This window comes from Capra hircus, chromosome 14 (genome assembly GCF_001704415.2).
Source record: "Capra hircus breed San Clemente chromosome 14, ASM170441v1, whole genome shotgun sequence".
NCBI lineage: Eukaryota > Metazoa > Chordata > Mammalia > Artiodactyla > Bovidae > Capra > Capra hircus.
The window spans coordinates 56,972,210-56,998,427 of NC_030821.1; the positions used below are offsets into that span (position 1 = coordinate 56,972,210).

The window sequence follows — 26,218 nt, forward strand, 5'->3', positions numbered from 1 at the left end:
TGAAATTCATTTGTCCAGTAGAAGTGTTTAATATTAACTCCTCTAACAGAGCTATTTTGGGAACATTTTAAAACACAAACATATGTAGAGCACACCATCCACTGATTGCCAGTTCCTACTCATTGACACTAATGAGGCTGCTGACAGGTTAAATGTTGTGTATCATATACATTTCCAAGCTGTGGGATTTGCAAATATAAGACTCATTTTTTATTTCAGAAATGAATGTTGCTGTGTATGTTTAAGAATTTTATTATAATTTTCTGATAGTATATATTTTTAAGCATTAGAGAAAAGCATTTCAATGATAGAAATTACGAAACTATCTGAATGGAGTAGCATGTATGGCAAAAACAGGTTCTGAAAAAGCATCTAGCTCCATGTGGAGGATGGTTTGCTCTGTGGACAACTGTCAAGTGACACCAAGACTTTTTGGCGCTGGCCAAGGTGCCATGACTCTAGCACACAGCCTGACCAATTTAGTTGCTTTTGATACATTGTGAAAACAGCCCTTTGACTTGTTCATGATGGTATTTTTTGCAGATGTTTTGCTTTAGCATATGAGCAGTGATGAAAAACTAAATGATCCTTCCTGTTAAAGTTTGGAATATATATATGTGTTAGATTTTTTTTTCTATCACTTACAATAAACTCTTTACAACCCTATAGACTGTGCAGTCCATGGAATTCTCCAGGCCAGAATACTGGAGTGGGTAGCCTATACAGGGATCTTCCCAACCCAGGGATCGAACCCAGGTCTCCCGCATTGCAGGTGGATTCTCCAGCTGAGCTACCAGGGAAGCAAACCTGTCACTAAAGAATGTCTAAATAATAGGTATAAATTCAAGTTAAGAATAGCAGTATGTTGAATAATATCATCTGTCTCTGGCAACTCCACTTCCAAGACACTTAAAAGATTGTTCCAAACAGACACTAAAATTTCATTATGCCAATATGTCAAGTAGAAGCGATATCACCCATTTTTAGTATAAAAACACTGAGGCTTAGAAAAGCTGTCTTTCTGCCCATCCCTATCTCTTCTGAGACCACCCTCTTCATATGTTCACCTGCCACCCAAACACCTTTAAAAAGAAGTCAAGTTTCCCTTCACAATTTCAGTTCCTTGGTTTTAGATCACACTTAGGCTGGACTTCCCAGAAACACAAAGAGGGTTTCAGTTTAATCTTTATATTCACATTTTCTTTCTTTCTCCTGTATTTATTCTGATCTATGTTATTTTGGAGTTTGGACCTGAAAATTTCTAACTACAATCCTCATGGTTTGAGATTAATTGGTAGCTGTCATGGAAAATGCTGTGCATACATTCCTTCCTTTTTGTACATTATGATCATTGATCCTGTTGCAAGCAAAGTCAAGTAAATTCTTAGTTTTGGCATCAGATTTTTCAACTAGAACAGCCTGGTGTGAAACTCACTTGGGTTCTGAGGGTCATGATTTGAGACCAATAGAGAAGCCTTCCTTAGATGTGTCTGGGCCTCCTAGCATTTCAGGAGAAGGCCCACCTTCAAGAAGAGCTAAGCTTATTGTGAGTAGTTATTTTCTGAACTCACAAACCAGAGTGGCCTTGGAGGAGTGGGAACTGGGGCAGGCCACAAGATTGTAGGCCTGAAGCAGGGCCCACGGCCCTGGACAGCAGTTGCCTTCGGAGAAGCCCAAACTCACCTGTACCATAAGCACTGACCTGTTTACTTCTTAAACTCCAACTGCAGTTAAATGTCTTGCTTGACAAGATGATGGTAAGTTTTAGCAGGAAACTTCTGCTTGACTGGAAGTTGAGGTTGAGGGAGTGAGTAAGTGAAGTCGCTCAGTCGTGTCCGACTCTTTGCAACCCTGTGGACTGTAGTCTACCAGGCTTCTCCATTGGATTCTCCAGGCAAGAATACTGAAGTGGGTTGCCGTTTCCTTCTCCAGGGGGTCTTCCCAACCCAGGGATCGAACCCAGGTCTCCTGCATTGAAGGCAGATGGTTTAACCTCTGAGCCACCAGGGAAGTTTAGGTTAGCATTCCCCTTACCCCGAAGGTAACAAGTGAAGCCAGTCCATAACAGTAATAACTGTCAGTTGGCAGCTACCTCTATCTGTAAGGAAATAAGCTAAGGCCTTGCATGTGTTATTTCATTGAATCCTTACAACAGTCCCCAGAGGATGAAAGTTGTAGAGGGAGTGACCAAACATCAAAAAGACAGTACATGTTCCAGTTCCAGTTCTGGCCTGGAAAGGCCTAATGCCCAAGTCAGACTGCATCCTTGGGCCACAAGGCCACACTGTATTTTAGAACTTTAAGGTCAAAATGTTTATGTGCTAATCTCAGTCCTTGTTAGTACTCGCATAACTACACGTGTTACCTTGTGTGGGGATACTCTGAAAAATAGCAGGTCGAACCAAATGAAATTGCAGATATTTGACCATCTTTTCCCTACCAAAGCAGCAATTTCATATTTTGTTCAAATACACATTAAAAACTGTGCAGGGGTGTTTGCTTGCAGTGCCTAGCTTCTTTTATCCAAAACAGTGATTCCTTTTTTCCCCTCTTTTCCATACCTTGGCAACCATAGTTGTCCTCATTTCTTGTGTATTTTCTGCTTTTCTTGTCTGGGTTGAGGACTCTTCCTATTCTTGGAGCTTTTCCTTTTCTCGACCAAAACATAAACAAAGTCTAGAAGGTCTCAGCATCAAAGATGTCGTCCGCCTTCTCCAGCTTTCCCAGGGATCCAGCTTCTGCGTAACTGAAGGAGGAAGAACTCAAGCTCCTTTAAACTCAGAAAATTGTCTCCAGTTGTTCATCTTTTTTCCCCCTTTCCCCTATCTTCAGCTCCATTTCAGCAGAAGCTTTCTCGGAAGTAAAGACCGTGGGAAGTGAGATGATCCTCAGATACCTAGGGATCCACTTGTAACTGCTTCCTGGGGAAGGATCCAAAGAGTAGAAATTGCATATCAGAGAATGATGATCTTTCCTTTTTCTGTCCCCCTTAATTGAAGGAGGACCCAAACCAAGAGCAGAGGCCATCTATTTAGTTCCTCTGCTGATTTGGCTTTTTCCTGAAGAAAGTCAGTTTACATACCCAACATTTACTGATTTCTGTACAACAGGATAAAATGAAAAGAATGACCATAAACACATGTAGTTTATATTTTAAATTTTACATAAAAATATGTACATACAAAATAGGCCAACCCTGATTGCTCAAATCCATGTTGGCTGCCTGTGTATGATTTAGCAAGAAGAATCTGACCATAAGCTAAAGTCAGTTTAGCACAGGTTTCTTAAAAAAAAATTTTTATTAAAGCTCAGAGGCCATTCATGCTTTAAATAGTATATTAAACCCCATGTATTTTATTCAATTATTGAATGTAAAAAAATCCTATGTAATGATGCTATGAGTTTTCCCTTTGCTCAACTGGCTCTCTAAATACAAGCAAATCATTCAACCTCTTTACTCCTCATTTTCTTCATCTACGGAGTGAGGGTATAGTCTCTAAGGTCTTCTCTCAAGCAGGCATTCTGTAATTTCATTTTAGCATAAGCATAGAACTCTAGAACATTATCCTAAAAAAAAAAATACCCAAGGTTATTCACTGCAATGTGATTCATAAAGGAGAAAAATTAAAAATACCTTGAAGTGAAGTGAAGTGAAGTCGTTCAGTCGTGTCTGACTCTCTGCGACCCCATGGACTGTAGCCTACAAGGATTCTCCGTCCATGGGATTTTCCAGGCAAGAATACTGGAGTGGGTTGCCATTTCCTTCTCTAAGGGATCTTCCTACCCCAGGGATCGAACCCAGCTATCCTGCAATGCAAGCAGATGCTTTACCCTCTGAGCCACCAGGGAAGCCCCTAAAAAATACCCTAAATACACTAAATGTTTGGTATAAGTTACTGGAAACTGGAGTAAGTTACAGAAGATGCACACAATGACATAATACGCAGTTGTTAACAATAATGTAGACGCTATTTATAGGCATGAAAAATATTCACAATCCATTTTAAGTGATTCTATGATGGTATAATAATGCAACTAACATTTATTGATAGCTCTTATGAGTTAGTATATTACTCAGATTATTTTTCAGTCAGTTCAGCTCAATTCAGTTGCTCAGTCGTGTCCAACCCTTTGTGACCCCATGGACTGCAGCATGCCAGGCCTCCCTGCCTATCACCAACTCTCAGAGTTTACTCAAACCCATGTCCGTTGAGTCAGTGATGCCATCCAACCATCTCATCCTCTGTCATCTCCTCCTCCCACCTTCAGTCTTTCCCAGCATCAGGGTCTTTTCAAATGAGTCAATTCTTTGCATCAGGTGATCAAAGTACTGGAGTTTCAGCTTCAGCATCAGTCCTTCCAATGAATATTCAGGACTGATTTCCTTTAGGATGGACTGGTTGGATCTCCTTGCTGTCCAAGGGACTCTCAAGAGTCTTCTCCAGCACCACAATTCAAAAACATCAATTCTTCGGCACTCAGCTTTCTTTATAGTCCATCTCTCACATCCATGCATGACTACTGGAAAAACCAAAGCTTATATTATCTCATTTATCTCAATTAACCCTGAGGCACCCTGAATGAATTGAATATTATTATCATTCCTGCTTTATAGATTTGGAGACTAAGGTTTAGGAGCATTAAGTACCTACATCTGCTAAGAGAGGAGATGAGTACTGCATAAAGCATTTCTAGTTCCAAAATCAGAGTATTATTATCTGACTTTGGTTATTAAAAATAAAACAAAATTCCAGAACAAAATAGCAAACATGGACTAAAAAGAATCTTGAAAGAATGTGACTTTTTCATGTATATTTTCTTTTCTCTATCTCTCTTTTAACATGGATTATTTATAAAATAAACCCCCCCAAAAAATTGTAGAACTGAATCTCAGAATATATGAACTCAATGTGAGACTTGAAGACATCTGGAAAACTATAAAGAAAGATAGGCAGGTTTTGTACATGAAATTTATACTAAGCAATGAAACTTTAAATGTTTTTTAATTATACTCTTTAAACACTGAATGTAGAATGATGACCTGTTAGCCAAGCATCCTTGGGCCCCTACTAGGGTTTCAGAAGTAGCTCCCCCACATCAGTCTGCTCCCCCTAATCAGCACCCCTGTGTGGTTGGGAATATAGGGCAAGGGGTGGCACATTGTTTCACAGAAGCTTTATTTTTCAGTCACGGAGAAGGTCCTTATGATCACAGCACACAACACCTGATTTTAAAATGTCCCCTAAAAACGTAGCTCAGAGACTCATGTAGGCCCACACACAATACTGAGAGGAAATAAATCTCTTCCCACTCTAGCCTCCTTAATGAATTACGGCAAGAGAAACACCTGTATGTAAGTGCTAAGGGCTTTTCTGGACTTTTCTTGAAATCCTGGAGAATGGCCCCAGAGCAGTATGCCACCTAGAAGAGTGCTGGGTTTCCCACCCCTCCCACCCCTACTTTGAGGGTGCTGAGCCCACTGTCCTGATCCCATTAGATCCATAAAGCTTTAGCCTGGGAACCCCACCTCAAGGGTCAGTTCAGTTCAATTCAGTCACTCAGTCGTGTCCGACTCTTTGTGACCCCATGACTCATAGCACGCCAGGCCTCCCTGTCCATCACCATCTCCCGGAGTTCACTCAGACCCACGTCCATCGAGTCCGTGATGCCATTCAGCCATCTCATCCTCGGTTGTCCCCCTCTCCTCCCGCCCCCAATCCCTCCCAGTATCAGAGTCTTTTCCAGTGAGTCAACTCTTCTCATGAGGTGGCCAAAGTACTGGAGTTTCAGCTTTAGCATCATTCCCTCTAAGGAAATCCCAGGGTTGATCTCCTTCAGAATGGACTGGTTGGATCTCCTTGAAGTCCAAGGGACTCTCAAGAGTCTTCTCCAACACCACAGTTCAAATGCATCAATTCTTCGGCGCTCAGCTTTCTTCACAGTCCAACTCTCACATCCATACATGACCACAGGAAAAACCATAGCCTTGACTAGATGGACCTTAGTCGGCAAAGTAATGTCTCTGCTTTTGAATATACTATCTAGGTTGGTCATAACTTTTCTTCCAAGGAGTAAGCATCTTTTAATTTCATGGCTGCAGTCACCATCTGCAGTGATTTTGGAGCCCCCCAAAATAAAGTCTGACACTGTTTCCACTGTTTTCCCATCTATTTCCCATGAAGTGATGGGACCGGATGCCATGATCTTCGTTTTCTGAATGTTGAGCTTTAAGCCAACTTTTTCGCTCTCCTCTTTCACTTTCATCGAGGCTTTTTAGCTCCTCTTCACTTTCTGCCATAAGGGTGGTGTCATCTGCATATCTGAGGTTATTGATATTTCTCCTGGCAATCTTGATTCCAGCTTGTGTTTCTTCCAGTGCAGCATTTCTCATGATGTACTCTGCATAAAAGTTAAATCAGCAGGGTGACAATATACAGCCTTGACGTACTCCTTTTCCTACTTGGAACCAGTCTGTTGTTCCATGTCCAGTTCTAACTGTTGCTTCCTGACCTGCATACAGATTTCTCAAGAGGCAGGTTAGATGGTCTGGTATTCCCATCTCTTTCAGAATTTTCTACAGTTTATTGTGATCCACGCAGTCAAAGGCTTTGGCATAGTCAATAAAGCAGAAATAGATGTTTTTCTGGAACTCTCTTGCTTTTTCCATGATCCAGCGAATGTCGGCCATTTGATCTCTGGTTCCTCTGCCTTTTCTAAAACCAGCTTGAACATCAGGGAGTTCACGGTTCACATATTGCTGAAGCCTGGCTTGGAGAATTTTAAGCATTACTTTACTAGCATGTGAGATGAGTGCAATTGTGCGGTAGTTTGAGCATTCTTTGGCATTGCCTTTCTTTGGGATTGGAATAAAAACTGACCTTTTCCAGTCCTGTGGCCACTGCTGAGTTTTCCAAATTTGCTGGCATATTGAGTGCAGCACTTTCACAGCATCATCTTTCAGGATTTGAAACAGCTCAACTGGAATTCCATCACCTCCACTAGCTTTGTTCGTAGTGATGCTTTCTAAGGCCCACTTGACTTCACTTTCCAAGATGTCTGGCTCTAGATGGTTATATCTTTCCTTTTCTCCTTTGCTTTTCGCCTCTCTTCTTTTCACAGCTATTTGTAAGGCCTCCCCAGACAGCCATTTTGCTTTTTTGCATTTCTTTTCCATGGGGATGGTGTCAGAGTCCTCCCAAACCTGGCCCCAGTGTCAGAAATCGTCTGGGGCAGCCTCACATTAACCTTGTTTTCTGATTTCATTCAGGCTTTGCACCCCAGCCGTTTTTAACAATCTGACAAAAATGAGTCCCAGTAGAGGCTCTCACTGGGCTCAGTACCCCAAAGTTTGTTTTGCTTAGTGGGCTCAATCTTGCCCTTGAAGTTTTCTTAGAGATTGAAGACCTGATCTCCCTGTTGAAGCTTCTTGCTGCATTGCCTGGAATTGCTTGTCAGTTTCGTGGTCTTCCCTTCATCACTTACTGCATCTGAGCAGAAGTGTCTGATCTTCAGGTCCTGTTATCAGGGTAAATTTGCTTATAAGAACCTTTCTGCACCCGTCATCCCAGCTTCAAATAATTCTTCTTTCATTTACACCCAGATATCACTTAGCTTGACAATTAACATGCTGTTTTATTGGAAGCGTAAGTTTTTCTCTCGTCTAATTTACTTCCTCTATAACAAACTCTTGAAGTTCTTTGTATCTCAAATCACACTTTGCAGAATGCCTTACACATAGTAGGTACACAAGAAATGCTTCTAGGACAGATGAAGCACTAATTGCCTTTTACTTAAAGAGGTTACAAAAACTAACGAGCACAAATAAATGTGGTACATTCTACCCAGAATTGCATTTTGATAACTGTTGCTTGAAAAATTAGTGCATTGTGTGTTTTTAAATGAAGATGATTTATTGCTATTGTCTAATGTGTGAAGAAAGACAAAAAAATTGTTTGCAGGATCATTGGCTTGAGCACATCAATGGCACTGTTGGACAATTCTTGCTGAGTGTTCAGATGATTTATGTAACAGACCGAGGCTTTCCACGGTAATACATTATAGTTTCAAGCTATCAAACCTTGTTCACGCAGAGACAAAAGAATCTGAAAAATACCTACTTCTGAAGGTCTTCTCAAAAGAAATTGGAGATAACGTTGATGCTGTTTAAACTCTTTTGAGAGAAAGCACCATTACATGCAATATCTTAACTTCTGAAAACATACAATGGAAGTTTATTATTTTCCTAATGAACTCAATTTACTTTGCTTTTCATTCAGTTATTTAAATTATGCAACAAGAATTTTTAATAATACAAGATGAAACATTTTTAAACACAGGCATTTTTCTATCCTGAACTTTCAGGAATTATGTTATAGATTAAAAATTAAGGCATTTCATATACATTTGATGGCAGTGCTATTTATTTATCTTTCAAATAAAGATATATATGGGAAACATATTTTACGGTATTCTAACTACTGCCATATTTTTAGTGTGTGCATGATCACATGTAGCCATAACATAATTTAAAGATATGTACAAGATGATATCGTTTGAATTCTTCTAAATTATGGGACTTGTCACCAAAGATTGAACACTGTATAATGAATACAGTGTGTGGACAGAGACCCACAAATACAAGGCCCTTCTGGTAGAGAAACTAGATTTTTAGAAGAAAAGACAAAGTCCAGAAGAGATTTCCCATCATTTGTTCCTGGTCAGCATTTATTAACCCTCTTATCTAAACAGTACAAAAAAAATATAAATTCTCTGTAGTCAAAACAAAAATCAGCTTAATTTATCTATCCAGATGTACTAATTCAGAATAAGAACAAAAATTAAGGACAGACTGTCGTGAAAGGAAGTGTGGATTGTAGGAGAAAACAATGTAAACAGGATACCCAGGCTGTGGAATATGTAAAGCAAAATGATGAAAAAGAAATGTCATTTAACAGGGAGGGGAATGAGATCTTCCAGAAATCAGGCAAGAGATTTTTCTTCTTTTTTCACTGGATTGGAGATGCCAGGGGTGGTTGGACATGGGGAAGGACAGTGGCATTAGTCAGGTGGCTAGAAAGGTTCCCCCAAGATCAAATCAAAACATATGAGAAGGCTCTTCTGTTACTTTCCTAGCCCAACTCTTGATTCTTGTCTTAAAAACAAACCATGATTAGCAATTTGACCACAGTCTCCAAGGGAATATGGTCTTCCTTTGGACACAAGACAGTATGTTAGAAAATACAGCTTTTGTTGCAAACTTCAATACTGAAATTCTGCTTCACAGATTCATCCGTGGGTTAGTAGGTTGGAACTGTCAATACTGATGGATGCTGGCCTGCAGCAAAGTTCTCTGAAGAATCAGTTGTGGCCCTCTGTACTTGAGGTCCTTGTTGTCTGAGCTCTTCAGCATTCTTCACCTATTTACCATTTCCCACTGTCTTGTTATTCTTTTAATTTCAAAATTACAGTTGAATTCCCAAATTGTAGTTTGATTCCCATTAAAATAAAGACAAAAGATATTTATAGGGAGCAATTAAATGAACACATTATGTATGAATAGGGAAACACTTTGCTTCAATGTGAGGTCTGATCAATGGTAAATATACTGAGATTCCTTTATTATGATGTCTAATCCTCTCTTGTTTGGTCTGTACTTGTTTGTTTTCTCATGACCCAATTCATGGTGTACGTAAACCCATTTTACAATAAGCATAGCTATGCCAAAGCTGCCATTTATTAAGAACTTTCTATGTGGCAGACATATATTATTAGGCATTTAACCCATCTTATGTTTCTGTTTTCATGCTCCTAAGAACCCATAAAGCAGGTTTTGAAATGGAGGCTCACCAGCAGTAAGAAAGCTGCCCCAGAACCCACGCTAGTAAATGCTTCCAAGGGCCTGGAGCAGCCCCATCTGCTGGACTCCAGAAGCTCCAGTCTTTCCAGCATACCACGTGGCCTTCCTGTCAGTCTCTGAGGAGGCATTATAAGTACTCTCAACCCGTCCAAAATCTGTCTCCTCTTCAGAGAAAGATATAGCACTTCATAAGCTAAATATGCAAATACCAATGGTAAGGTTTTAAGAAATTGACTTGAATAGATACTGGATCTGTTATTTAGGGCCATAGAAATAGTCTCTCAAGGATGATACTATTTTGGAATTACTACTTCCCAGGAGTTCCCTCGTGGCCTTGGAGAAGTTCGTGTACATTCCAGTGGTAGTCAAGCCTTGTACTAGCACTGCCCACTCTTCCCATGTTCCATGACCTTGACTTCTTCCCCCTAGATACACGGGGACTCACGGAGCATCCCCCCAACTCTAGGACAGAGCCGTGTCCTAGCACCAGCAGTAGAATGAGTCACCCCTTTGTCTGGGACCAGTGAGAAGTCCTAGGATCAGGAGAGTTTGGTTAAGTAGCAGTGATCAAATTTTGAGTTATTTGAATCATTTGGATCATGCTGACTGGCTATGGTTTAGAGCAAATCACTTTGCATGCATCTTTGTTTCCAGTTCACCATTCATTAATTTGGTGAAGATCCAAAGTAAAATTAAACATATTGGCTTGAATTTCATACCTTTATTTAACTCAGTACTTTCTCTTCGTTTGTGGAGATGGTCTCCACTAATTTCTGTCATTTCTTGGGGAGAAGGGAGCTGCATGGCTCTGATCTCTACACAGGGAAGGTTGAACGGCACTATCAAGGCTGATCAGGAAGATGATGCCACCTTGAGGGTCCATACCTGCTCTTCTCCAGCACTGTACCCTGGAACTCAGCCCCCTAGATTCTCAGAGACCATGGATTAATCCTTGGTAGCCTCTAATTCAGGCTGAAAAAAATACATAGCCCTGGGTCTCATAGGGATATGCAGGGTCTTAGGATCAAGTGATTTTTGGTGTCAAGAAAATTGAAGGAGGAAAGTTTTTTAATACCTGGCCTCACTGAGACTTGAAGGAAGGAAATAAGCCCGAGTCAGAAAAGCACCCTGATTTGGTAGAAAGTGGAGGAATGACCTTCACTGAAGCTTCTCTGACTACTCAGCCCCTGGTATCATGATTGATGTCTAGTTTCTATGCTCAGAGCACACTCTCATGCCCTCTATGGCCACTTGTCTAGTGAGGCCAACCCCTTGGGATCCTGATGTGCAACTGAGACTTCCACCTGGTCCTTAGCTGCATTGGGGTTAGGTCCAACAACTCCTGAGAGCCAGGAGCCCCATACCGCCCTTAGGCATCTTCTGGGACTGCTGCATTACCATGGGGTGGTAAGTGCAAGCCACTTCAGAGGGACAGATGGATAGCCAGAGAGGGACGCCAAACCACCCCACCCCAGCATTCTCAGGCTGCTTAAGCCTTTACATCTTTCGCAGGATATAGTACTTTCACTTCCCAATATGCTGAGCAGTCAGCTTTCCATACCATGTGGTCATCTAGCCAGTGCATTCTTGGGAATACAGTGTATTTATTCATACCCATGCCATAGCATGGGTATATTCCTAAACTTCATGCCTTTGAAAAAGTTATCTTCTCATTCACTTACTCTTGTATGCATCCGTTCAGTGATTCATTTGTTAATTCATTCAACAAGCATTGAATGCTGACTGTAACCAGGCAGCTTTGTGGAGAATGAGGGAAAATACTGAGTCATAAGGAATTGTTACATAACCCCCCAAACTGCAAATTGCCTCTAATATATAACATACTATGGTTAAGTCAGGCTTACTAGATTTCAAGAAATCAAAATAAAGTCATGTCATGGAAGTCAGTGTTGAAGAATTACCTAACTCTTTTCCAGATTTAAAAAGTAATTAGTAATTATTCTGACAGTGAAGTTTTTCTAAGTTCTGTGACATTTTGACGTTTATGCAGTTACCACGATACTTTTATATGGCATCAATTTACACTGTAATAGGCTCCTGGCACATAACCATCTCATGACTACTAATGTAAAGAACAGAAACTACTAAGTAACCTTTTGTCGTTAAAATTCTTGATCCACATACTACCCATTACCGGTTAAGTTGTGGGATCTGTGGTTTTGGTATATAAGTGCACGGATTAAATAACATTAATGTGTAATTACATGAAAGTAAACCATGTAGTTTAGTTAGATTGCAATACAATTGTTATCACTGGATGTAAAGTGATACCAATTAAATTCCTTTAAAACACCACAAATTAAGATTTAACGACTGGAGAAATTCTAGAATGTAAGTTATAGTACCCCATAGGTAGAATATCCCTGGGTATTTTCAGATGTATAATGGCATTTATGAAGTTAAAAACATCTTTTTCCTTTATGACTGGAATTAATCATACCTTATTCAGGCACATTTCAAACAGACATCAGATAACTTCTTAAAAGACATGTATCAACAAGTTCAGCCTTTGAAATACTGACAAAAAGACAAATTATGAATACTTGTGCTCTTATAGAATAAATATTAGATTTTAATGGGATGGACATTAGGGTAGAATTTGGGACCAGGCTGACCATAATACAAACTCTTATATTGTAAAATTTTATCAGTCAAAAACAGTTGAGTATTAGCCACTTTGTATCATTTAACTTAACAAAATAATAGAAATGAAACATTGCATAAGTATTAGAATTAAAAATACCTTCCTCCTTCTTATATTCATCCCTCAAATGTACTGATTGCTTGCCAGCTAAATGAAAGTTATTTAACTTTAGCCTCTCAATTTTTTCTTTAGGAAAATGGTAAGAATAGCCACACAAAGGATTATTGTAAGGATTAAATGAAGACAGCATAGTCAAAGGACTCAATACAGTGCTTTAAACAAAGTCAGCATTGATAAATGTGCTTCCTCTCCCCTCCCCCATTTTGCGTCTTATATGTTTACTTATATGAATACTTGTACCTGGAGCTGATGGTTTAGATCCACAGATTCAAGGTCTAAAATATTTTAGGCAAGTGAGAATTTAACCAAACTTGCAGTTTTCACACAAAGCACTAATATATTTTTCAGTCAGGAGACAAATATTGTAAACAGGAAAATTTGGAAACTTAGATTGAACTTATAGAGCTGGAGATTTTTTCTTTTAGCAGAACTTTAGATACTTAAGAAAAATTATCTGCAGAGATGAATCAGATCTTTCCCTCATACACCCCAGTCTGTAACCCACACATGCCTCTACGTGACCAGGTCTCCATGCCAGATGTTCCAAGTAGCTCTTCATTTAATCATGTCTTCTGACAAAACCTAAACAAATATATCAAAACTTGTACAACATTTAGCAAGTGCAACTTGAAGATTTTCTTTCTGTTAGACAAATAGACGCCATCTGGAAAAAATAACCCCAGGCGCTTGGAAGCAGGAGTATGCAGCTTATTGGCTGAACACCCCATGAATACCTTAGACTACTTTCTTTGGCTCCTACCCTCTGCCTGCTCATTTCAAATCTTGCACACTCCAGCAGGCGTGCTGCTGTCAGACAAGCGAGCCCTTGTTACCCACGCACTCAGACACTAGGAGGACTCGCTTACTTTGAAAGATAGACTTGCAAGAGTTATCTGGACCCACTTTGTTTCCTTCACATTATGGCACCTGCTCTCTAAAGACTGCTGACTCTCACTGTGTTCTGATATGAATTGGTAATATCATTTTACTAATCAGTTCCATGTTTACCACATTCTATTTTTAAGCAGTAGTGTCCTCGCATGCTTTTTCCTTTCTTCTTTTCTGCCTCCCTTCCTGTTTTATCTAAAAGCTACTTTCTAAAAGGAAAAAGCCACTCGTATGTTGCTACTTATTTTACTAATTGACTTTTATTCCTCAATTAGTATTATAGTGATATTCATGTTATTTTGCCTTTCATAATTAGCCGAACTGCATTTCAATGATTTTGAGTTTGTCATCTTCTAGAGGAAAATCAAATAAATGTAAATATTCCGAAATCAAGAAAACCATCTTAATTTTTATTTTGATGGCATAATCTTCATGATTAAAACAACTTTTAATGTCATAGTCTTCATATGTCAAACTTTCTCTGCAACCATACTTACACAACATATTTAAGTTATAGCTTTACTAAGTTTTTGTCTTTTGTCAGTTGTGAGCTTGTAGCACTTCAAACCACAAAAGCAGTCACCTCAGAACTTCTGGAATTCATTTTATTACATCTCATGATCTGAGCAGTAGGGAGCCCTACGAAACATGTTTGATCAAATATTAATTTTATAAATTGCTTTTCCTTCCCCACAATTCCTATGAAAAAGGTATTCAGCTAGATTAAAACTGGAAAATTTTAATGGGACCTTTGAAATCTGTTCGAGCTCAGCTTCTTGGAAAAATAAAACTGCCTAATGGAAGCACTCTTTATACAAGAAGTGGTTATGCCTTTGAGGCCATTTTCTTCCATGCATAATAGAGAACTTGCAACAGGATAATCTGAGTATTGGAAATGTCTGCCAGATCTTTAATGCTGCTTGTAATAATATCTGAAGGGGTCCTGTGTGCTTGTTCACCATGATGAGAAGAAGGGGATGGTAATTTGCACCAATATCACCTTGTCTTTTCAGTCCTACCCTGGCCCAAGCCTGGAAAGTGAAGACTTTAACATTCCTCCCATCACTCCTCCTTCCCTCCCTGATCACTCTCTGGTGCAGCTGAATGAGGTCGAACCCGGTTACCACTCTCTGTGTCACCCAATGAACCATAATGGCCTGCTACCGTTTCATCCACAAAATATGGACCTACCTGAAATCACCGTCTCCAATATGCTGGGACAAGACGGAGCACTGCTTCCCAACTCCATTTCTGTGGTAAGAGTCTGCTTCTTGATTTGTGTTGGGGACCCCACACTGACAAGGTCTAAATTCATGAGAGGAGCTTTCAATCATCATAACGTGGCTTTCTGAAACTAGAATAGTTCTCAGCCATGGAAGATGTTCTCCATAAATCCTGTAAAATCCTAATACAGTTTTCCATCTTATATTTAAGTCAAGGCAAAATCAATTAACCACATGTTTAATCACTTATATTTATAACCCAAAGTACTAAATACTATTTGACACTGAATGTCCGGTAATGTGGTCAAACTGTCTTACTAGCTTTTATATAAAAATTATCATGAAGGTGCCATGTCTCATCTAGTGCAGGATTTCTCACCACAAGCAAGCAAGATGCCCCACTTCTTCTGGGAACGGCTATGAAGGTTGGTTTCACTCCTGTTTTCCGCTCTCAAATCCCACAAATTTATATAATCAGAAAGCAAGAAAACAATTTTCATCTTTATTTTGAAGGTATAATTTGAGTGATCAAAATTTATCTCCACTAAATGTTCCTTTGTTATTACTCTGAATCTTCTAATGTTCGACACTTCTCAAATTTAGTAAGAATATGTATTGCCAGAAAACTAGCAAAACTTAAATTCTTGGCCCCTACCAAAAAGTCCAAGAGTCTGTATTTTTAACAAGCATCCTATGCTTAAGAATACGGACATCATAAAATCTTTCCTTCTGACTATTACGTCATTTAAAACATTAATAATTTATCTGTCTGTATCTCATGGAGTGAAAAATATAATCATCAGTATATGGCCAAGGGCAGAGCTTTCTACCATGTCATGAAACTCTCTGAGGTTAATAGAAACTTCTAATAAATGACACGTGGGATGTTGAAGTCTTTACTTTGGTTCCATTGTTCAGTCACTTAACAGTCCAACCGTCTCTGTGGTCATTTTTGTAAGTCACTGAACAGTGCTGCCATATTCCCAATGAACAAATCGATTAACTTGCTTATCTTATGTTGTTTCTGATAGGAAAGTGTTTGATGTTATTATCACTTATCTAAATCATTTGGATGTGTCTCCAACTTGAGTGACTTCACTGGAAGGTTTTACTGTTAACCATGAACATAAAGTGGGGAGATGGAGAGTGGAAAGGAATCTATTTATAGTTTGGGGAATGAAGTCCTGAGCCTAATGCCACAGAGCATGGTAGGATGTAGGATTCTCCGCAAAACTGGCAGCTAGCTGGTTGGCTTGAAGGAGAGGACTTGTTCCCGGCACCAGCAGTAGCAAAAATCTCTACACTTGGTCTTGGTTTTTAGATGATATTACACTGTATAAATTTATCCTAAGAGTATTAGTGTGACTTCATAAAATGGAAGGTGGATTTTTTTTAGAAAATATGCTGTGTAAATCTGAATAATGTTTTACTTCAAAATAGTGACCTTGAAAAATCATGTGCCTATTCCTCTTTGGGGCTAAGGTTCAGACCCAGTGCAAGAGCCAATAAGGCATCCAGCTCATGCTTTCTAGGCTCCCCTTTCACTGAGAAGAGGAGGAAGGATGAATATAGGGCAGGAAGTACCAGTTTTGTCCTCCTCACCTCTTCCTCGTGTGCTCTTGAGGTTGGGCCATAGGAGGATAGTGGGATCCTCAGTTAGAGAGTTTTAGTCTCAAAACCCTTTTCGTTTCATATAATTTGACTTCTTAGCATTCCGAGGACTCGCCCAATTCACCATTCACTCTTTAAGAGATGAGTGTGTAACTTCAGTGTACACTCACCTGGAGTTTGCCCAGGTTTGCTGTTCTTGGTCACCCCATCCTCAACTGGCCCTAGTCCCACTCGTGGAGCACCACTATCTAGGCCCTTCCTCTACGGTGTTTCCCTCTTTGCTTATCATGAGCTTCTCTCATCCTAATTCTTCATGCTTCTTTCCACTTAGAAACTGGGCTTCCGTGTTTTTCCCCTTAACATTGTGTTTGCACACTTTACAAGGCAGAGGGATCCTGTTCGGCCTAAACTAAGCAAGTGAAGCTCTGATGTACTATTCCAGTTCTTGGCACGTGAGCTGTCAGGATTTTTCATAGGATGGTGAGACTTCCCAGTACCTCCAAACCGTATTCTGAGGTGGACATCTGCCCTGCCTCCTCACAATTATGCTTTATGTTAAAAGCTGCTCCAACAAATCCACTTTTGGCAAGACTTAGGACAGGCTTCAGCACTGTCCAATAGAACTCTCTGTGCTGATGGTTTTTTTATTATCCATGCCATCCAATAGCAAGAGTCATTGGCTATTGAACACTTTAAATGTCGCTAGCATGACTGAAGGACTAATTTTCATTTTATTTCATTTTAATTACATTTAATTACACTTAAGATAGCAACATGTACCTAGTGGTTACTGTCCTGGACAGCATAAATCCAGTTAATTATGTTGATAGAACATTAAATCTATATTAAACTCATTTTTTAAGCCAATGCAGTCTTGGAGAAAGTAGATTTGGAGGTGAAATTTGTTTTTATTTTATTTTATTTTATTTTGAAATTTGTTTTTAGAATTGTTTCAAGGTTTGGATCTCTGACTGTATTCCAACAGCCAGAGTCTGATATACGGCAAAGTTGCAATAGAAACCTAATACAGTTGGAAAGATCGACTTTATTGGAGTTTGCTAATTCCTTTGAGAAACAAGGGGCCTCTCCAGTTGTTATTTTGAGCTAATATGTGTTTGGAACATCACTCAACAGTGTGTACATTTTAAATGCTTTCCCTGCTCTAAATGTTTTCAAGGGCTCAGATGATTGATAAGATACAGTCACTGTCCTTCAGGAGCTTGTAAACTATAGAAAAAGCATAACTAAGTATGAAACAATTAGAGTCAAATGTGAAGCAACTAGAGACAAGAGAAGGATAAACACAGTTTCGCTGACTGTGGACCCAATAGGAATCCTACCTGGAAGAATTATAGTCTCTGGCTTGGGTATTTTATAAACTTAGTGGAAAAGGTATGATGGCAAAGGTAGTTTTGATTTGGACAAACAGAGAGGAAAGGAAAGGCATCTAGGAGAGAGCATCTGAAAAGCAGGTTGGATACTGTAAGTGGGAAGATTTGACCAAAGGTTTCAAAAAGCACTCTAAGGACAGTGGACTTGATATGATGGATTCTAAGAAACCATTGGCTGTTTTCACTGAAGGCAAAAGCATTATGAAATCGGTGTCATAGGAATATCCTTCTGGCATCTCTCTGGAGGGACTGCAGTGGCAAGAAACTGGAGTTGTGTCGAGTCTGGGAACCTGTTATCGTAACTCAGGCAAGGAGTGTTGAGACTCAGGGTGGTGATGATGAGAACAGAAAGATGAACTCATAAGATTTTTGCGCATCATTCCCATATTGGTGGATCTAAAGATGAACAGCCCTTCATATTGCCATGTTTTATATTTTAAAAGCACTAAGCATTTTCTTCTCTGAAAGTAACTTTAGGTCTATACGATACTCTTTTCATGCGTGTTTGTATAAACTGACTAAAACTCTTTTCTAGCAACTTTGCTCACATATAATGTGATTGATTGGTTGGCTAGTTGTTGACATATATGTAAGACATATGTATGAAGTGGAATAGTGTACAATTTAGGTCATCAGTGCTCATATAGATGAGGAAATAATGGCTACAGAATCAGGATGTAAAAACATCCCACCTAGAAATTACAGGGCTCTTTCTGTAATTTCTCATCTCTTCTTTCAAGGTCTCCTAAAGTTTGGAAACAACTAATTATAGCTAACACTTGTGAACTCTAAATAATTACTTGCTGTAAATTTTTAAATCTCATGAATATGAGCCACCCTAGGTAGATTTATGTGTAGAATCAACTATCTACGACTTTATTTTACAAAAGCACTTCAGTTTTATTAAAGCTGAGCCTTTTGCTATTAGTACAATGCTCAGATCTTTCTTTAACATATAATTTATTTATTTGTTTATTGAAGGATAATTGCTTTACAGAATTTTGTTCTTTTCTGTCAAACTGCAACATGAATTGACATAGGTGTACATATATCCCTACACTTTTTAACTTCCCTCCGATCTCCCTCCCCATCCCACCCCTCTAGGTTGATATAGAGCCCCTGTTTGAGTTTCCTTAGCCATACAGCAAATTTCCTTAGGCTATCTAATTTACACATGGCAATGTAAGTTTCCATGTTACTCTCTCCATCCATCTCACCCTCCCCTCCCCTCTCCTCATGTCCATTAGTCTATTCTCTATGTCTGTTTCTGTACTGCTGCCCTGTAAGTAAATTCTTCAGTATCATTCTTCTAGATTCCTTATATATGTGATACAATATTGTATTTATCTTTCTCTTTCTGACTTACTTAACTCTGTATAATAGGTTATAGGTTCATCCACCTCATTAGAACGGACTCAAAGGCATTCCTTTTTATGGCTGAATAATATTCCATTGTGTATATGTACCACAACTTCTTTATCCATTCATCTGTTGGTGGACATCTAGGTTGCTTCCATGTTCTAGGCATTGTAAATAGTGCTGCAATGAACAATGGGATATATGTGACTTTTTCAATTTTGGTTTCCTCAGGGTATATGCCTAGGAGTGGGATTGTTCGGTCATATGGTGGTTTTATTCCTAGTTTCTTAAGAAATCTCCATACTATCTTCCATAGTGGCTGTGTCAATTTACATTCCCACCAATAGTGCAAGAGCATTCCCTTTTCTCCACACCCTCTCCAGCATTTATTGCTTATAAACTTTTTGATGATGGCCATTCTGACTGATGTGAGGTGATATCTCCTTGAAGTTTTGATTTGCATTTTTCTAATAATGAGTGATGTTGAGCGTCTTTTCATGTGTTTGTTAGCCATCTTATGTCTTCTTTGGAAAAATGTCTGTTTAGGTCTTTTTCCCACTTTTTGATTGAGTTGTTTGCTTTTCTGGTATTGAGTTGTATGAGCTGCTTGTATATTTTACAAATTAATCCTTTGTCAGTTGTTTCATTTGCTATTATTTTCTCCCATTCTAAGGGTTGTCTTTTCAACTTATTTATAGTTTCCATTGCTGTGCAAAAGCTTTCAAGTTTAATCAGGTCCCACTTGTTTACTTTTATTTTTATTTCCGTTACTCTAGGAGATGGGTCATAGAGGATCTTGCTTTGATTTATGTCATCGAGTATTCTGCCTATGTTTTCCTCTAAGAGTTTTATAGTTTCTGGTCTTACATTTAGGTCTTAAATCCATTTTGTGTTTATTTTTGTGTATGGTGTTAAGAAGTGTTCTAAGTTCATTCTTTTACATGTAGCTGTCCAGGTTTCCCAGCACCATTTATTGAAGAGGCTGTCTTTGACCCATTGTATATTCTTGCCTCCTCTGTCAAAAATAAGGTACCCCTAGGTGCGTGGGTTTATTTCTGGGCTTTCTATCTTGTTCCATTGGTCTATATTTCTGTTTTTGTGTCAGTACCATACTGTCTTGATGACTGTAGCTTTGTAGTATAATCTGAAGTCAAGAAGATTGATTCCTCCAACTCCATTCTTCTTTCTTAAGACTGCTTTGGCTATTCAGGTCTTCTGTGTTTCCGTATGAACTGTGACATTTTTTGTTGTAGTTCTGTGAAAAATGTTGTTGGTCATTTGATAGGGATCGGATTGAATCTGTAGATTGTCTTTGGTAATATAGTCATTTTTATAACATTGATTCCTCTTACCCAAGAACTCTCCATCTGTTTATGTCATCTTTCATTTCTTTCATTATTGTCTTATAATTTTCTGTGTACAGTTCTTTTGTCTCTTTAGGTAAGTTTATTCCTAGATATTTAATTCTTTTTGTTGCAATGGTGAATGGGATTGATTCCTTAATTTCTCTTTCTGATTTTTCATTGTTAGTATATAGAAATGCAAGTGATTTCTGTGTATTGATTTTGTATCCTGCAACTTTGCTAAATTCACTGATGAGCTCTAGTAATTTTCTGATACTATCTTTAGGGTTTTCTATGTAAAGTATCATGTCATCTGCAAACAGTGAGAGCTTTACTTCTTTTCCAATCTAGATTCCTTTTATTTCCTTTTCTTCTCTGATTTCTGTAACTAGGACTTCAAGAATTATGTTGGACAATAGTGGGGAAAGTGGACAGCTTAGTCTTGTTCTTGATCTTAGGAGGAATGCTTTCAATTTTTCACCATTTAGAATAATGTTTGCTGTTGGCTTATCATGTATGGCCTTTACTATGTTGAGGTAGGTTTCTTCTATGCCCATTTTTTGAAGAGTTTTAATCATAAATGGGTGCTGAATTTTGTCAAAGGCTTTTTCTACATCTATTGAGATGATCATATGTTTTTCAACTTTCAATTTATTAATATGATGTATCACATTGATTGATTTGCATATATTGAAGAATCCTTGCATCCCTGGGATAAACCCAACTTGATCATGGTGTATGAGCTTTTTGATGTGTTGCTGAATTCTGTTTGCTAAAATTTTGTTGAGGATTTTTACATCTGTGTTCATCAGTGATATTGGCCTTTAGTTCTCTTTTTTGTATTGTCTCTGTCTGGTTTTGGTATCAAGGTGATAATGGCCTCATAGCATGAGTTTGGAAGTGTTCCTTTCTCCGCAATTTTTGAAAGAATTTTAGAAGGATAGGCATTAGCTCTTCTCTAAATGTTTGATAGAATTCTCCTGTGAAGCCGTCTGGTCCTGGGCTTTTGTTTTTTGGGAGATTTTTGATCACAGCTTCAATTTCAGTGCTTGTAATTGGATTGTTCATAATTTCTATTTCTTCCTGGTTCAGTCTTGAAAGATTGAACTTTTCTAGGAATCTGTCCATTTCTTCCAAGTTATCCATTTTCATGCCATATAGTTGTTCATAACAGTCTCTTATCCTCCTTTGCATTTCTACATTGTCTGCCATAACCTCTGCTTTTTCATTTCTAATTTTGTTGATTTGATTCTTCTCTCTTTTTTTCTTGATGAGTCTGGCCAAAAAGATTTGTCAATTTAGTTTCTCTTCTCAAAGAACAAGCGTTTAGTTTTATTAAAACTAAATAATCTTTACTGTTTGTTTACTGTTGACATTACTGTTGTTTCTTTCATTTTCATTTATTTCTGCTCAGATCCTTATGATTTCTTTCCTTCTACTAATTTTGGGGGTTTTCTGTTCTTCTTTTTCCAGTTGTTTTAGGTGTCAAGTCAGGTTGTCTATTCGATGTTTTTCTTGTTTCTTGAGGTAGGATTCTATTGTTATAAACTTCCTGCTTAGAACTGCTTTTGCTGCATCCCATAGGTTTTGAGTTGTCATGTTTTCATCGGTATTTGTTTCTAGAAATTTATTGATTTCCCTTTTAATTTCTTCAGTAACCTGTTGGTTATTTAGAAACGTATTGTTTAATCTCCATGTGTTTGTGTTTCTTACAGTTTTTTTCTTGTAATTGATATCTAGTCTCCTAGCATTGTGGTTGGAGAAGATGCTTGATCTGATTTCAGTTTTCTTAAATTTACTGAGGTTTTATTTGTGACCCAAGATGTGGTCCTGGAGAATGTTCCATGGGCACTTGAGAAGTAGGTGTATTCTTCTGCATTTGTATGGACTGTCCTGAAGATATCAATAAGATCCATCTCATCTAATGTATCATTTAAGACTTGTGTTTTCTTATTTATTTTCTGTTTTGGTGATCTGTCCATTGGTGTGAAGGGGGTGTTAAAGTCTCTTACAATTATTGTGTTACTGTCAATTTCTCCTTTTATGTCTGTTAGTGTTTGTCATGTATTGAGGTGCTCCTATGTTGGATGCATGGATATTTACAATGTTATATCTTCCTCTTGGATAGATCCCTTGATCATTATGTAGTGTCCTTCCTTATCTCTTGTAACCTTCTCTATTTTAAGGTCTATTTTGTCTGATATGAGGATTGCTACTCCAGCTTTCTTTTGCTTCCCATTTGCATGGAATATATTTTTCCATCCTCTCACTTTCAGTCTATATGTTTCTTTAGGTCTGAAGTGAGTTTCTTGTAGATAGCATATATATGGGTCTTGTTTTTGTATCCATTCAGCCAGTCTGTGTCTTTTGGTTGGAACATTTAAACTATTTACATTTAAAGTAATTATTTATATGCATGTTCCTATTGCCGTTTTCTTAATTGTTTGAGGTTGATTTTGTAGATCTTTTTCCTTCTCTTGTATTTCTTGACTACATAAGTCCCTTTAACATTTGTTGTCAAGCTGGTTTGGTGGTACTGGATTCTCTTAACTTTTGCTCATCTGAAAAGCTTTTTATTTCTCCATCAATTTTGAATGAGATCTTTTCCGGGTACAGTAATCTTGGTTGTATATTTTTCCCTTTCAATACTTTAAATATATCCTGAATATGGTGCTCAGATCTTTGTGTTAGTATTTTCACATGATGGAATTTTAGAATTTGAATGGATCAAAAAGGTGAAAATATCTAGTTCTCATTTAGGTACTGTATATACTTTAGTGGTTACTATATTATTTAACATATATGCACTATTATATGTTATATATGTTGCTGTTTTATGTAATACATAACGTTTTCTGGAAATAGATTTTAAATGTTCTTATATCTATCTGTTTTTTATCTCTGCTGGCAATGTAAGTGATACAGTTTTACTGATTCTAAGCATTTCCAACAAATGTCTAATATATTAGATGTAAAAAATTTAGTTCATAATTAGAAGTCAGTATCTGAGTATTACTATCCCAATAGTATGAAAAATGGAGGTTCAGAGTAGTTAAGTGACTTGCTCAATAGCTCAGCCAATGAATACTCTGGCCTCCTTATGTGAAAAACAAGGGTAATGATGATCCTTATCTTGTGGAGTGAAGTGAATATTTAAGAATTGCTTAGATCATTGGTTGGCACACAGAAAGCATTATTATGTAAGTTTTCTAAATAAAATATGAAAAACAAGAATGTATATGTATAATTCCTTTGGAGAAGTTAAAATATATGAGAGAGAAGATTTTTCAAATGAGCTATTTATACTTAAATCCTTAATCTTCTTCACATCTGTCCAAAAAAAAAGCAATAAGCCTGCCATCACCAAAACGTCTTTACTTTCTACTGAGTGTCCTTATACATCATTGTGATTAACCCTGGTGTCTTTTGACCACAAGATGTCTTTTGACCTCCTCAATTCAAATCTTGGCACAATAACATACCAGCTATGTGACACTGAGCAACTTGCATAACCTTTCTGTGCCTCAGTTGCTTTACCTATAAAATAGAGATAAGACATTTACTCTCATATTGTTGTGAGCATTAAAGTAATTAATATCTATGAATTTAGTGCCTGTCAAACAGTCGGCACTACATATATTCGGTGGAATCCCTTTTTGATAAAAATGTCACTAGGGTAGAATATCTAGCTTGCCTTCTGAAACTTGCCATAAACATATACAGGGGTGAAGCATACATAGGGTAACTTTTTTCCTTCCTTCCCCAATTTCCCACCACTTCCTTTTTGTATATTCTTGCCTATGCCAGTTTTATGTGTTAGTAGTCAGTCTGGACTCTGGCAAAAAGTTAGATTTCTGGCACTTGAGAAAAGATTCCATTTTCTTAAAAGTCCGTATTTTCCAAGACCAGGTTATAAAAGAGTGTAGAATTTCTATTAGTATATACTTTCAAATAAGTGCCAACTAGTTCTGATTTTCTAGGTCCAAGTTAAATAGTCATTCATGACCCAGTGTGCAAGAGTTCCATTTTTCTCAAAGTTCCCTTGAGTTATTTTGATAGTGGGTGATTGACCAGCCTGTGCTTTTCCAGGAGTGAATCTGGTTAGAAGAGCACTGGAGTGAGAGTCTGGAAGGCCAGGCCCTGCCTGGGGTAAGCTTGCTAACCATGGACGATTCACTGTGCCTTAGCTGTAACCAGCAGGGTTGGGCTAGATCAGGCGGAGCCAAGGGAGGCCAGAACAGAATCCGCCAGAACCAGAGTGCTCTTACTCATCTCACTTGTTCCCATTTCCTGTAAAAAATGCCCTTGAACCTAGGATTCTACCCCCCAAGAAAAAGGAAAACCACAGGACTAGTTGAGTTCTGAGATCCTTTCCAGGGCTGACATTTTCCTGTGATTCATTCTCTGTCGACCACACAACTGTGATCCAGAGTTGCAGCTCACTCAGCTTGTCACTTTAGTTACTTAGTCATTTTTCCCACCATCGCATGGGCTTTCTCGGTGCTTTACCCATACCCTCACCCTAAAGCCACATCGATTATTAAGCTACTTGAACTTATTGGACAGAACATTTCTTTTGGCTGGAAAATATTGTTATGCCATTAAGAAGAAAGTGATGCTGTTTTCATGTTGTTGAATAGAAACTACAGAGTTGTTTGGGGAGAAAGGTAGAATAAGAAAATGTACATATTAAGTATTCATGGTCTCAGAAAAATCCCTTGATTCCTGCAAACTGAAATCAGGAGCCTCTCCTTTCCCCCTTCATCGTGGCACCCTCACTGCTGGGTTTCACCATAGGCTGGTGGAAGGCAAAATGCAACCTTGTATAAAGTCATTCAAGGCTCCTGCCTGGCCCGTATGTGGCGATTGCTTGTTCTTTGTGCAGGCAACAGAAGCTCTTTCATATAAAGAAACATCGTGCAAAGTTTTAGAATGGCCTCACAGAAAGGATTCATTTAGAACCTGGGCTTTTTTGTAGAGCATGGTTCCTAATGACATAGTATAGAAAATTTACAATGAGAAAAGCAACAAAGGAGATTTCAGTTTCTTTGAATACTTCAAATTTCCAGTTCTGGAGTTTAAAATGGAAAAAGATGTTAAAAGGCAATAAAATTGGGGGGTTTATTTCCCAAATGCCTTATTTTTTCCAGGCAACAAAAGCAAGCATGATGTATATACTCAGATTTATTGTCTTTTGAAGCTTTCAGTCTGGCACACTTTGCATTCAGAGGCCACTGCACGGCTGTTTTGCCAACCATCACTTCGGTAGGTGCTGTGCAGGACACATGCAACTAAAGCAGGGGTGCCCCTCTGGGTCTGTAGGGAGTGCGGTACATCAAGGAAGTCCACTGTATTAGAGCAGCATGAATTGCTAATATGTTGCCATTATGGAAAGGACCACTGGCATATTGAATAATGTAGCTTTCAAAGCCAAGCAGAAAATGTGATTACACACAATTTGATTGCTGTTTTTAAAATAAATATTTTCAAAATCAGGAGATATTTTATTTCACGTAATGCATAAAGTATGTAAGAGCTAAGTAAGTATCTTTTAGGACATGAAGGAGTTGATGATGTCAGCCCCATTTAGACATGAAATAATAGAAGCATTAGTTTAAAATGGAATGGATGTCACCCTGGATATTTTCTTTCTTAAAAAAAAAATAGGAGCAGAAAAGCAGTAAAAAATGATTTTGCCCACTTTGACAGAAGAAAAAAGACAAAGAATGATTACTTAGCATTATGCCACAATTCATCAAAAG

At 38.3% G+C, this 26,218-nt stretch overlaps 1 protein-coding gene across 1 annotated transcript in view; it reads left to right on the top strand.

The window, feature by feature from the left end:
• The window catches only part of TOX (thymocyte selection associated high mobility group box), a 309,395-nt gene that overhangs the window by 148,111 nt on the left and 135,066 nt on the right, over window positions 1–26,218 (top strand). The window contains exon 3 of the mRNA XM_005689005.3: window positions 14,543–14,785. Coding sequence (XP_005689062.1) covers window positions 14,543–14,785 — 243 coding nt within the window. The remainder of the gene's footprint in view (window positions 1–14,542; window positions 14,786–26,218) is intronic.